Source organism: Maylandia zebra, linkage group LG13, assembly GCF_041146795.1.
Source record: "Maylandia zebra isolate NMK-2024a linkage group LG13, Mzebra_GT3a, whole genome shotgun sequence".
NCBI classification, from domain to species: Eukaryota; Metazoa; Chordata; class Actinopteri; order Cichliformes; family Cichlidae; genus Maylandia; species Maylandia zebra.
In genome coordinates this window covers 5,654,562-5,669,667 of record NC_135179.1, presented here as the reverse complement: position 1 = coordinate 5,669,667, position 15,106 = coordinate 5,654,562, and the positions used below count along the sequence as shown (strand labels likewise).

The 15,106-nt window shown below is 40.5% G+C and overlaps 1 protein-coding gene across 2 annotated transcripts in view; it reads left to right on the top strand.

The window, feature by feature from the left end:
• Positions 1-15,106, top strand: part of atrnl1a (attractin-like 1a) — a 325,816-nt gene that overhangs the window by 300,464 nt on the left and 10,246 nt on the right. For both annotated transcript variants that reach the window (XM_004553538.6, XM_004553537.6), the window contains one exon: positions 6,890-7,004. In XM_004553538.6, the coding sequence (XP_004553595.2) occupies positions 6,890-7,004 (115 nt within the window). The remainder of the gene's footprint in view (positions 1-6,889; positions 7,005-15,106) is intronic.

Sequence of the window (15,106 nt, the reverse complement as noted above, 5' to 3'; positions counted from 1 at the left end):
ACACCAAGCTGCTTGCCTATTGTAGATTCACTCTTCCCAGTCTGGTGCAGGTCTACAATATTTTTCCTGGTGTCCTTCGAAAGCTCTTTGGTCTTGGCCATGGCGGAGTTTGGAGTCTGACTGTTTGAGGCTGTGGACAGGTGTCTTTTATACAGATGATGAGCTCAAACAGGTGCCATTCATACAGGTAACGAGTGGGGGACAGAAAAGCGTCTTACAGAAGACGTTACAGGTCTGTGAGAGCCAGAGATTTTCCATGTTTGAGGTGACCAAATACTTATTTTCCACCCTGATTTACGAATAAATTCTTTACAAATCCTACCATGTGGATTCATGCATTTTTTTTTCACATTCTGTCTCTCACAGTTGAAGTGTACCTCTGGTGCAAATTACTGACCTCTGTCATCATTTTAAGTGGGGGAACTTGCACAATCGGTGGCTGACTAAATACTTTTTTGCCCCACTGTATCTGATCATCAGCAGAAGGTTTTAGCAGTTTGCTGGTCTGGAGCATTCAGGTTTGCGTTAACACAATGCCACAATCCTTCCAATAGTGGATGCTGGAGCAGCTTCTCCCCATGGTCAGACCCCCAGAACCACACCTCAGACTATAAAGGCCTCAATTAGCATGTTCAATGTGAAAGTTCATCACAGAACAGTTAGAAAGACTGAACAAGCCATACTTGTTCAGAAGGCTTTCCAGGTAAAAAAAGAACACAGTAACACAAACTACTATGCTAACAAGTTTTCTGCAACAAGGAGATTCATTTACTAAGATTTGCATAGAAATGTTCTTACCCTGAGCAAAAAACAAGTGCGTATCCAAAATTACCATTCATAAAACATATGCACCAACCTATTTTGTTCTGTGTTGGTGAATGGACATCAATCTAAGCCAACAAGCTTCTGCAAACTAAATGCAGACAATCTGCATACTATCCCACCTCCAGTTTCTCTGTAATGAGACCCGTTTACCTGCAGGTAAAACGGAGACAGCGGTGACAGTGATGTAAGAGAGAAGACTGCACCTCAAAGGCAAGAAAAGTGGGAAAAAGCCAGACTCAAGAAACTGTAAAATAGTGCATGTGAGGATGCCACAGCTTTCTAAAGTGTTTCCACCACAGTGATGAAATAACAGGATGCTGAATATCATTTCCCGTGAGATGCTCACTGTGGCTAAAGTAAAAAGTAAAAAAAGTTTGGACATCAAAGCTGATATAGAAAAATGAAATTGTTCAGAAATTGTTGTTCGAGAATATAGAAGTAATTTTTAATAAAAGATTCTAATTCAATTCAATTCAATTTTATTTATATAGCACCAAATCACAACAGCAGTTGCCTTAAGGTGCTTTATATTGTACAGTAGATCGTACAATAATAGATACAGAGAAAGACCCAACAATCATATGACCCCCTATGAGCAAGCACTTTGGTGACAGTGGGAAGGAAAAACTCCCTTTTAACAGGAAGAAAACTCCGGCAGAACCAGGCTCAGGGAGGGGCGGGGCCATCTGCTGCAACCGATTGGGGTGAGAGAAGGAAGACAGGATAAAGGCATGCTGTGGAAGAGAGACAGAGGTTAATAACAGATATGATTCGATGCAGAGAGGTCTGTTAACACATAGTGAGTGAGAAAGGTGACTGGAAAGGAAAAACTCAATGCATCATGGGAATCCCCGGCAGCCTACGTCTATTGCAGCATAACTAAGGGAGGATTCAGGGTCACCTGGTCCAGCCCTAACTATATGCTTTAGCAAAGAGGAAAGTTTTAAGCCTAATCTTAAAAGTAGAGATAGTGTCTGTCTCCCGAATCCAAACTGGAAGCTGGTTCCACAGAAGAGGGGCCTGAAAACTGAAGGCTCTGCCTCCCATTCTAATTTTAAATACTCTAGGAACAACAAGTAGGCCTGCAGTGCGAATCAAGTGTGAGGCCATCTGTCCAACAGCAAACGTATTGCCCAAAATGGGACACAACGGGACGATGAGTCCAAGAACTGCAGCCAAAGAAAAGAATCAAGGTGTTACAACAACCAGTCAAAGTCTAGACCTCAACCCCACTGCCACTGCTCTGGCATGGCCACCAAATTTATTTTTAACACTTTAATTTCTGGCCAAGTCAACAAACACACTGATGTTTTCACCGTGTTTTCTTCATCAGAACATGCCAGAAAATGGCAGTCATATCACTTACAGATGACAATCTACAGTAAAAGTTTTCGTGTTTTCTATTTTGGCCTGTTTATGACACTTTAGTGCATATTGAGTGAAGTTCCCAAAGGATTTTAAGCCATAGTTAAAGTAGAAAATACCACATTTTCTTAAGCAAAACTTGTTTCTTACCTCTTATATTTTATACTAGGTGCTCCTAACACATGCACTTGTGACCTTTATGTGACTCTGCAGATATTTTTACTGTTTCCTTACGTTTGAATTTTAATGACCCCATGCAATAGTAACGAGTAATTTCCTGGGGGAAATAGTGTCTCGTAAACAAGATGTAATGCGAACATGATTGCGAGTGTGTGTTCTCATTCCTTGTGGGTTGCAGTCTATGCATCTCAGATTAAAGAAACTAGTGGGCCATAACTATACAAACACACACACACACACACAGTCAGAAGGGCTGCTGTTGCTTTGGAAACGATGCATTCAGGTAAAAGTATAAACCACAATGAAGGAAATAAATAAAAGTGAGCAGTTTGATATATGTTGATGAGTGAAGTATGCAAGTGTAATTTTCAGGTCTAACAAGCACCTGTTGTTCATTTGATGCCATTCCTTTCTTTCCCATATTATCTTCCTCAACCTCTCACTTAACAATCCTCAGCAGAACAATGACTCATTTGTTTGTCTGTGTATTATCTCAATCAGGACAAAGAGTGTTTGCTAATAAGAAGTGGTAGTTACAAACTCAGTTAAGTGTGTGCATGTGTCTTTCTAGTTAGCAGAGTATTCATCATTTCCTGACACTCTGGAAACACTAAACAAATAGAGGAGCTTCCAGCTTCTAATTACGCTGTACACTCCAGCACTTAAACCTATTAGCACTGCAGGGGAGTTTGTGTGTGTGTGCGTGTGTGTGTCCTGTACCAAGCTGGTCCAAGTGCTCTGTTAATTTGATCACTTTTTTGATAAAAGCCCACTGTGCTGCCCACTACTTATATTTACAGTGTTTAACATACAAACATTGTACTCAGTGTTGGAGAGTTGAAATCAGTCTCATTGAATTTTAAGTTATTAGAATCTAAGGTCACCCGTAGTAATCCCATAGTTGGAGAGCTACCTTTATTTACTTTTGTACGCACAGATGGTGTTTTCTCACAGCGGCCTGTTATGAATTTATTCAGTTTGACAGAGTTGTGCTTTGAGCTGCCCATGTTAACCACAGTATTATACCAATGTGCAATTGTGCATTCAGCATTTGTGTGTTTAATATTTAATGTTCTTCCATGTGTTTTGATTTTTCTAAAAAAAAAAAAAAAAAAAAGTCATGTCACTCTGCAAAATTTCACTGTGCTATAACCAAGCTATGCAAAACACTCACCAGAGCCAACGCAAAGTGCAGACATTGGAAAGAAAAGTTTGCAGACATCTCTAAGCAGTCCTGTGAAAAACTAAATACATCCTATGATTTGTAGAACCAATTTTAGCAACACAAATGTGAAGAGTCATTTTCTGTATGACTTGATCAACCCCTCAAATGAAAAATAAACAACATACCATAAACATAGGTGTTCACAGCCTGTGCTCAGTACTTTGTTGAAGCACCTTTGGCAGCGATTACACTCTCAAAACCTGTGGTTGTGATGCCACATGCTTGACACACCTATTTCTAGCCCATTTCTCCCATTTGTCTTTGCAGTACTGCTCCAGCTTCATCAGGTTCGATGGGGAGCGTCCGTGCACAGCCAATTTCAGATATTTCCAGAGATGTTCAAATGAGTTCAGGTTTTTTACCTTCAAGTCTGTGACAATCACACAATGATATTGAAGCCACTCCTTTGTTATCTTGGCTATGTGCTTAAGGTGGTTGTCCTGTTGGAAGATTAACTTTAACCCCAGTCTGAGTTCCAGAGCGCTCTGGAGTCGGATGTCTCTGTACATTGAAGCATTCATCTTTAGTCTCCCAGTTTTTGCTGATGATAAACCTCCCCACAGTATTATGCTGCCACCACTATGCTTCATTTAGGAACGGTATTGGCCAGGTGATGAGTGCTGCCAATTTCCTCTAGACATGATGCTTGGCATTTAGGCCAAAGAGTTCTACCCTTAAACTGGGGGATTTTGTTTCTCATAATTTGAGTGTCCTTCAAGGCACCTTTTGGAAAACTCCAGGCAGACTGTCACGTGCCTTTTACAGAGGAGTAGCTTCCGTGAGGCTTTATCATACAGGCCTGATTGGTGGAGTGCTGCAGAAATGGTTGTTCTCCAGGAAGGTTCTCCTCTCTCCGCTGAACAACGCTTGAGTGACCGTCCTTTTCACTTGCCAACTAAGAACCATTTAACCTGATTGCTTAGACTGGCTTTGGAGCCAGCTCTAGGAAAAGTCTTGGTGGTTTCAAACGCCTTCCATTTGTGGATGATGGAGGCCATTGTGTTCACTGAGACCTTCAATGCTACAGATTGTTTCTGTACCTCGATGCAATCCTGTCTTGGTCTTTTTCTTGGACTCCATGGCTTCATTTGTGCTCTGACATACACTGTCAACTATGGGACCTTATAAAGACAGGCACACCATCCAAATTATGTCCAATATACTGAAGTGGACTACAAGTTGTAGAAACATCTAATATCTGATCAGTAGAAGCAGGATGATACTGAGCTTGATTTGCAATTTTCAACTGATCTTCATGTCAAAGACTGTGAATAGTCATGTACAGGTTTTATTTGTTTTTCATTGTAAATACATTTGCAAAGAAATCAAGCAAGTTTTTTCAGTATGGGTCATTGTATGTAGAATTTTGAGGTAAAAAAAACTTTGAATACTAAGTTTCAGTGTGTTTTAAAAAATTGATGTGCATATTTCCCATTTTCCAAGCAAAGTCTGAAGTAATGAGATACTCAATACTTTTGCATAGCACTGTATGTTAAATGGCCTGCATTTGTATAGCGCTTTACTTAGTCCCATTCACACACACATTCACACACTGGTGATGGCAAGAAGAGATGGGCAGTAACGCGTTACTGTAATCTGATTACTTTTTCAAGTAACAAGTAAAGTAAGGGATTACTATTGCAAAAACTGTAATTAGATTACCGTTACTTTCCCGTAGGAACACTGCGTTACTACGTTACTAAAACCGTGATTTTTTGCGAGAATGTCTCACGACAGTGATGTAAGCGAGTGCGCCGTTAGTGACAGCAGCTGTGTGCAGATCAACAATGGATCACATATCGATTGTGGGAGAGAATATGAGCGTGCAGCGTTTAAAGCGTGCAATTACTGACCTTACTTTGAGTTTGATTCCATAAAAAGTGACAAAAACATTAGCGTCCATCGTGCGTGGGAAGAAAACTTCTTTTTACAGCGAAAAAAAACCCCTAAACTTCCGGGAAATTCACAGAGAAATTCGCGGATTCTTCAACTGACCGCAGCACACCTGCACCAGGGTAAACCTCCGCTTACCCTGCTCCTGCTTTACAGGTGAAAATAGAGCAACAGGACCGCTGAGTCCAGTAATTAGTTACTGATTACTTTTTTCAAGTAACTTGACCAACACTGATGGCAAGCTACATTGTAGCCACAGCTGCCCCAGGGCAGCGTTGTATACCATAGATATACATACATATATTGTCTTCATTTGTTTTATCAAACTGCTACTGTATTTCAGTTTTCTTTTTGATTTTTTCAGTTTAAATTTTCTTTAAAAGTAACAACACAGAATAGTGTATATTAAAACACAAAAACTAGACTGCATTTGCAGATTCTCTGAATGTTCTTGTCTCCTGATTTCCACACGGAAAAGAGGATGGATCAGAAAAAGCAGAGAGAAAGGGTAAACAAGGCAATAAATTGAAAGAAAAAGTTGTAATAAGAAAATTATGTATTTATGCATACAATATGTGAGCATGCCACTTTCCCACAGACTGCAGTACTAAACGGAGTCCATCCCTGTGACCTCTGTGGTACAGTGCAGCAGGCGGGTCAAACCAGATCAATATATCAGTGACTCTTATCCTTGTTGTGTATTCAGATGAAAGGAAACACAACTCCATTAGACATTTAGGTATTACACAGACAGTAAGGAAAACTACATGTAGTGAGTCCTAGTAGGACTGCACAGGGATGATGTGGTGTCCTTATATTTTTTAAAACTTCATAGCTTTCATTTTTTACCATATTTAAATGTGGTTAAATAAGGTAAAGGTTTGTGTTCAGGAATTTAAAATCAATCGCAACACCTGTTTGAATGCAGAACTAACTGATGATTACGGATTGCTTGCTTGATGGATGGATCAATGGAAACAGAGGAAACAAAGTTGTTTTTTATATATAAATCTGTGTCTGTGTTTGGGGCTTGTAGAAAAACACAAGGCATTAGCAGAAGGGGCGGTGCAGCTGATATTTTAACGCCTGTTTCTGTGCACTCACCTGGAGAGCCTGATAAGATGGTCTCCATCTAAATCAGCTGCACAGCAGGTGCAGCTCCACAGGCTGCCAGTCAGCCTGCTTCCCCCAGCTGGGAGCTTTGCTCATGGGGATGTTGGCAGCAGGGATCTGGGCACCACAGCTTGAGTTGAGGATGTCTGCTACATCCTTCAAATTGACTGGCTTGCTGTTCTGTTAACCTATAGGAGTACTGTGTACATACAAATCACACCACTGCCTACTTGTTGCATACTTAATGTGTTGATCCTTTTTGTCCCTGTCTGTGTGTTCTGTTTGTAGGCAGTGCCGAAGCCCATAGCCATGGAGCCATGCTGGGGAAGCAGAGCAGGTGTTCTCACAGTGCTACTGTACCTGCCCAGAATCCCATCTGGAATACCTCCACCTGGACAGTCTGGTAAGATCCTTAGACAGTAATAGACAATATGCAGTACAGTATGTTTTATGTTCAAAAGATTGAGAAATTCTAAGAGTGATGGGCGGTATTTGCAATGTTATTTAAGGACCTGAACCTTCTGCATACATCACTGCAAATTTCTAGTAAACTTCTGCAGTGTTGTGCATGGATTTATTTTTTATTTCTTTGTTTAGGGAGGGGAGTGGAGTAGTAATTTCCATCTAATTCTAATTTGTTGTTTGTTTTTTTCCTTCCAATATATTGTCCATTAAAGTTTTACACAGTTTCTCTATAAGAAAAACAAAAAACTGCTGCCTTGGCCATATTTTGTGCTGGCAAATTTTAGAAGGCAGGTTGTACATAAAGAATAGCTGCAGTAGTTGCAACTATCAACACAGTATTTATGTCCACACATCCATCTCCAACGACCTAAGTTGCTTTTTCGTGATCAAATATAACAAATACAAAGCCCCACACTGGTTATTTCTCTGCTTTCATTTGATTCTCACCGCTGTAAACTAACAGCTGTTTCTGAAACCTGAATTCCTTTGTTACTGCCACAGAAAGCATTCACACCATTATGTGATCTTTTACAAGGTGAGCTGAACGATGTTTCAAAAAGATCCAGATGCAGCAAGCTGTGCTTCATATGTGCCTCGCAGCAGCTCCCCATCAGCTTTTTTGTAGAACAGGCTGTGGCATTATAATCAAAAGCAGAATAAACACTAAAATGTGATGGCATCAATGGCATCATCAAAAGGATGTCTTGATGTTTCTTGGTTGCCACCATTAGAACAGACTGCTGCCATGAGCAGAGCAGAAGGGTAGCTTAGTAGTTTGTTTCTAAGTCATTTAATAGCCCAAAGGTTAAATCTTCAATCCCTGATCTTACGCTCAATCATGGCAGAGCAAAAACGTGTTCTACTTACACTGAGTTTAATGTTGAAACTGTAAACCTAGAGGTAGGGCTCACAGTATCCTGTGTGCAGAGTCTGTGCAGGTTATGCTCTGCATCAATCTGTGGCAATTAAGGGAGAAACAGCGCCGTTTCATTATTCCTCATCCAATAGTGTTTAGTTCAGCACATGTAAATCGGGATTCGAAGTGTACCCACTGACGTTAGTAAAATACAAATCTGGGATTTAATTAATTTTTTCTTAAGTTGTTCTTTTGTTAATATTTGGAGCAACACAAGAAAATCTTAAGCAGGTTTTAAGAATCCCATCTATAGCTTCAAGACTTCTAAAGAGATCTAAAACCCTCAAGTGTCCTAGACTTAAGTTTTCCCATTATGATGGCAACACAAATAAGGTTTAGTCAGGAAAAGATCAAAGCAATGGCAGATAAAAAATGAGACCAAGTAAAAATGTATCTTATAGGGTTGAACAACAAAATAAAAAGTGCATTCAAATCATGATTCTGATAGCAAAAGATCCGAGACAAGACGGGCTTAAAAAAAAAAAGCAGCTCCTTTGTTGTCCAGTATCCAGGAATCCTGCGGTCCAACCAAATTTAAATGTGTTGACTTTACCTAATTTCATGTTGAGTTGATATTTCTAGCAACTGTTTATCACATAACCAGCAATACGCTTGTTCATTTCCTCTTGGAGTCCCAGCTTTAGCCAACACAGTTCCTTTCCCCTTCCTATGGAGCTGCAGATGTTTAGATTGCAGATGTTTCTTGTCTTTCATGTATCTCTTTGTATCTGATGCACACACATTAGAGATATAGTGTTTGATCTACTAGAAAAATGTTCAAAATGTATGTTTTTTTCTTTAAATCAAGATATTAAAATGTCCTTAATTTTAGTATGTGAAGAATAATGAATTATTCAGAAAGACTCTTGACATATGGCATGTTAAAGTTGGTCTGATGTGGTTAGACCTGCCTGGTTTTCCTCCAACACTTACTGTTGGATCAATTGTTCCCCTCAATGAGACATCCTGACTTTCCGCTGTCTGAGCTCATGTTGCACTATAGACGGGTGACATGCGATATCCCCAGGTCGCTCCAGTCGACCACCAAACAGCTGTGGAAATCAGTGTAAAGACAGCAGTGCTTTCTTTGAGACCTGACCAAAGCTTGCAGGGATGTGCACTGTCAGCATGAGGTCAATCTTCTCTCTCTCCAGCTCATCTTCCACCTCAGTCAACCTTTCATACTTTTCTCGCTCAGGCATATATATTTAATCTCCCCTTGTATTTTCCTTTCCCCCTACAGCCTTTTGGTTGAAGTAGACTGTATGTAACTGAAGCTGGTGTGGGAGGCTTTTGCTCCTCCAGGCAGGAAGTGTTGCCTTCAATGCGATGAGTACCTTGATGACGAAAACAAACAGAGCAGACAGAAAATTGACCACTTTGCAAGAAAGCATTTTCTCAACGTTGAAAGATCCTGCAAAACATAGCAACAGTCACTGGAGTCTAACACAGGGGAAGGAATAAAGCATTAAAGACCCAGAAGTAATTATGCTAACTATAGAGAAAACTAGAGACACTAAAGGTAACACAAGTGTTTCATGAAAAAATGAGGACCAGAAAGTAGCCAAGAAATGTTAAATTTCTCCTTTGTGTGTCATTAGGCCATCCATCAATTTCCTGCCATTAATCTTAGCCAACCAGTCCATAAATAACAACAACAATAATAATAATTTGCCCCACCAGCAGATAGAGCAACTGGCTGATATCCAGAAATCCTACCGCTGGCTGGACAAAGCGGGACCAAAACAGCTTGTCCCTGTGCTGCCATGATTAGTGCCTCTGTGCTAATCATGGCACTACAAGATCCATAGAGGTTGGGGTCTACTTCCCCAGACAAGACCCCAGGTGCAGGCTGTGTTAAGATGCCTCTGTGACAATCCAGCACATGTGGCTGTAGCTCAGGCGGTAGAGCAGGTCATCTACTGATCCTGGTTCAATTCCTGGCTTCCCAAATATCCTTGGGTAAGATATTAACCAGATGCATCCATCGGAGTATGAATGTGTGTGAATGCTACTTAGAAAAGCACTTAGAACAATGTGCTTGTGTGAATGGGTGAATGCACAAGTTGTGTAAAGCGCTTTGAGTGCTCAGAAGAGTAGAAAAGCGTTATATAAGAACCAGTCCATTTACCATAACAGCAGGGTGTAAGATGCTAGCAGACAAGGGCATACATGGAACGCCATAACCAAGCTTAGTATACAGAAACATCTGTGCCGAGTATGCCCTGATGATACTTCCAGATACAGATGGACAAACCAGTGATGGCTAACCAACTGGGCATAGTGGTGGTGGACAAGCAGAGGAAGACACCTGTAGCGATACCGAATGACAGCAACATCAGGAAGAAGCAACATGAGAAGCTGGAGAAGTACGAAGGGCTCAAAGAAGAACTCAAGAAGATTTGGAGGGTGAAGGTAACAGTGGTCCCAGTGGTAATAGGAGCACTCGGTGCAGTGACCCCAAAGCTAGGCAAGTGGCTCCAGCAGATCCCGGGAACAACAGATCTCTTTCCAGAAGAGCGCAGTCCTAGGAACAGCAAAGATACAAGCTTCCAGGCCTCTGGTAGACGACCCAATCTTGAAAGAATAAAGACGGCTCACAAGGACAAGAGGGGATTTTTTTTTTAAATGCACACACACAGAATCCCTATTATAGGAATGTATTCACTGTTGACAAATTTGATTTTAAAAAAAAGCCAGTTAACTGCTGAACCACACATGCAATGTGTTATAATGAAAGTACTACAATTGGCATGATGTTTTTTGTTCACTACCTTAATCTACCTGATGTTTTGGACATTAGCTCATCACAGAAGGTTTAGACTCATTTTCAGAAAATTAAGGGCAATACGAGGCTCATTGTTCCAGTCAGGCTGCTCTCTGGAGAATGTTTAGGCCTTTTTCATCACAGTGGAACAGCAGTTATTGTTACCAGTGTTTGAAGTCTGACATTGTTATTGTTGCTCTGATTACCACATAAGCACACACAGACAATCACAGTATTCAGAAATACAAACGAAATGTAGAACATCAACACAACTTTTAGAACGCCACATGAAAGTGCTTCAGTAACAACAAATTTCCCGCCTACTATACACTCATGCTCCTCTCCTACCAACCTTATGCTCCCTAGAGAGGCTCTTGTGTAGGGTCAGACAGCAGTCCCCCATTGATGTTAGCATGTATGAAGGTGAAATTACTGCAGGCTTGCTCCACCCACCCTCTGTGAAAGACACTTCAAGAGGAATCTATGATGAGCGTGCCCATTTTAGCTCGCTTTCCTTCGCATCATCTTTGTTTTCTTCTTGTCCTGCGTTGCTCTGCTCCCTCGAGGTGTTACCATTAACTGACCCTTTACATGTAAGAGGGGGAAAGAACAACTGGAAACAAAATGAAGCCCCATGTTTACAGCTCACAGTTTCTCAGCTTCCTGTAAAAAAAAAAAAAAAAAAAAAGAAGAAATCCTGCTTACTCTTTCCTTAATCTGTAATGTTCCATTACTGTTCTTCGAAGGCGGGGGATAGAAAATGTCCTCCACACAGGTTCTTTCAGACTGCAGGAACTTATCCATAATTCTAGTAACTGTACAAGATAGTACCTGGTATTTTTTCCTGTGTGTACACTGCTGGACCTGGGAACCATTCTACTTTTTGGTGCTACGTTTTTGTAGTCTTACTCATCTTGCTTAATATAACGTAGGTGCATTATAACTGGTGTAGATAAGTGTATGCTAATTGGTCATTAAATGGACAAAAAGGCGTAACGCTAACAAAAACAAGAGCTCTTAACATCAACCTTTAAAAAAACACAACTAAATAACCTGAAATCTATTAAAAAAGCCAGAGGAAATTATAGTTTTGACAGGTAAGAGCAAAATAGAGAACACTTCACAAAAAGCACAGAAAGAAAAGGAAGAGGCTGAAAAAAAATGAAAAGACCACAACAAGGCGACACTGCATTACCAACCACTACCCAGCAACTAGTACTTCACTTCAGAGTTCCTGTTAGTGCAAATGTCAAGAGAAAAATGCCTTCGATCTACATGATTTCCATGTAGTGGAAGGTATGTAGTTACTGTCCAGCATCCACTTAGTCTTACATAATCAGCACAAAAAACACTGATCAAAAAGCACCTACTGAGAAGAGCTACATCACCTTCCAATTCAACTAAAGATATTCTGTAAATCACCAAAAGACGTCATTCCAAGCTGATGTGTGGATTTTTTAGTAATCGTCTCACTTTTCATTATCCAGACTCCAGCAGAGAAGACATTTAATTGCAATCAGTCCCTAAGTTGAAAAACGTCATTTACTGTACCTGCAGCACATCTGGTGCATACTGCAGCAACTACGCGACAAATGGCACATTTTAAGCATTAAGCCATTACGCTGTTCTAAGAGGTTTCTTTATTTCAGCCGAATTTGATTTGGTTTTCACCCTCTTTCAAAGCAAGCGATAAATGGAGCACAGATAAACTGGCATATTGTTCAAGCATTAGCCAGGGTTCTGCTAAACTTATGATAAAGAGAGCGTACGCCTAAAGGCAAAGCTCCTGCTTTCCTGGTGAGTCTAGTGTCCAAGTCTAATCAGTGAAAAATGAGACTGCAAATCCAAGCAGTTACTCTTTCTGCTTGGAGAGGTAATTTGGGAATCTGATGAGTTTTAGAGTGTGACATGTTGCACTGCATGAGCTGCAGAGCAGTTCTACTTTCCTGCACCGCTACAGTGTAACTGCACTCTCCATGTATCACAGGATGGTGTGAGTTTTTATCATGCTGCATGAGCTAACCTCTGCATGTGAAACATCCTTTCTGGATAGCAGAAGAGGCCTCCAAAAGCTCCCGTGTGAAGCTCTTGTTTCTTCATTTTGATCCAGCTAGACAGAAATACAGTGACATTGCAAATAACACAAAGATCACTGTGTAAAACCAAATCCATTTCTCTAATAATAGATTCACTTTCTGGTCCAATAATTCAATCAGAAATCCTGAAAAGTCAAGTAAATAGCAGGCAACCACTCCAGTTAGACCGGCTGACAGCTGTTGTCAGCCAAATTGCAGTGGACAACTAACACATAGTGCCTGCCTCTAAGAGCTCAGCGCGACAGCTTGACCACTGTGTGACTGTTTGACTGATTCAAAGTCACAGTGGCCTGACATGATGGACAGAGCAGGAGAAAAAGGCTGACAGGATGGGTGACATAGGGGAGAATGGAAAAAAATAACAAGAGATCGTATTTTTGGCTCCAGCCACCACTTCTCCGTCTCTGCATCCCAATTCAATTGAACTTTCTCATGTCAGTTTTACCCGTTTCTGCTCCATCTGCTGCAGCTGGTGTCTCCCCCCCCCCCTCCCACTTTTTTATTATTTGGTACATAAAGCGGCTCTATCAATGATATTAGTGGATTTAGCAGAGTGCAACTATTCTCAGTTCAACGCAGCAGAGTTCAGGATGGAGAAAGACAGACTGTAGGCTACATTTTCTTCTCAGGCGCTCTCCTGAGCTTAGATAGTGGGTCAATAGAAACAGAGGCACAGCACTATTCACAGCCGCCTTTTCCTGCACTAATCTGCCTATTCAGCAGCACAGTTAGGCCCTTGAATATATGAGAAAAGGGGAAAAAAGAGAGAAATACAGGTACTGTAAGATGTTAAGTCTTTCAAGAGTAAAAATAGAAAAAGCAATATGACAGACAAAGAGAGAAAGGAAGACTTCAAAGACAGTTTTGATAAGAAGCAGAACCAAGTTTCTAAAATGAATTATGTGTGAAAACAAGTAGAAGATTGGCGATACATCAGTGGTTACAGAATTGTTAAGAACGGAGCCCAAGGTAACACCTCTTTGTTAACAAAAACAGATTTGCACAGTAAGACAAATGTTGTAGGCATCCATCCATCCATACTTGTTCCATCCATCCATCATCATCTTCTTACCCAAAGTCAGGTCATGGTTGCAGAAGTCTAAGAAGATATTGTGACCAATGTTTTTGGCTTCTCGTGTAGCATCCTGAGGCATTCCCAAGCCAGATACATCATGTAATCCTCCAGTGAGTTTGGAGTTTAGATCTAGGGGCTTTGCAGGAAAACATGCACAGATGCCAAAAGTACCACAGCTGACTATTTTCTCAGACAGCAGCTTTGTGTTGTGCTCTCTAAAGTTGGATACACCCAAAATGAAGTTCAGATAAAGTACATTTTCATTCTCTTGGTCATAATATAGAGGTAATGACTAAACGTGAAAAGTGGAATACAATCTTGCCTTCTGATTCATGTTTGAAAATCATTTGGTATCATACCACTATTACTTACCATCATTCGCAGATTTCCAGATCTGAAGTGCAAATCAGAACCACATTATCTGTAAAAAGTAGAGGCGATTCTGAGTTTCTGAACCCTGATACCCTCCTCACCTCAGCTGCATCTTAATCCTGGCACATCACAATGCCACTAGAAGTTCAAAATCCACAGCACCTTCCACAGGTTTTTGTGGACAGTATCCACAGTGAAATTCTGTCATTCCATAAAGCACATGTTGAATGGATGGTCAAACTTGGGGACAGATTTGGGAGATAAGCCAAACCCCTCTAAAAGGCTTCTCTTTGCCTTGTTCCCTCTCCTGAGAAAGCATCTTTTGCTCATTTTGCTCTATCATTCTCACGTTGGCCCTCTCCCGAAAGGGAAGAAAAATTCAACTTTATTATCCCTGAATAGGGCAAAAATACACCACTATGGAAAAAAATGATAAGAGTTGACACATTAATAAAACACTTTCCTAATTTAGTTAAGCCTCGTTTGCCATATTACTCCTTGATGCAGTATGATTGTGCAGGGAGCAAACAAAGGATTTATAGAAATATTCTGCAGCTTTATTGAACAGCTTAGTAGATCCACAAAGCTGGTCAGAATGTGCCTAACATCTCTCTTTGCACAATTGTTGTTTGGAAACAACATTTTAGCATTTCCATTGTGAACACTTAAATATTTTAAAAATCCATTTTAAAACAGCTAAGCAGCAGTTTCTTTTTTATTCTAGAAGTAACAATGAAATTGGAAAGCAACTGTCTGTTTTTTTTACCTCAGGACCAAAACAATGGTTCGACTTTCATGTCGTTCTACTACATGT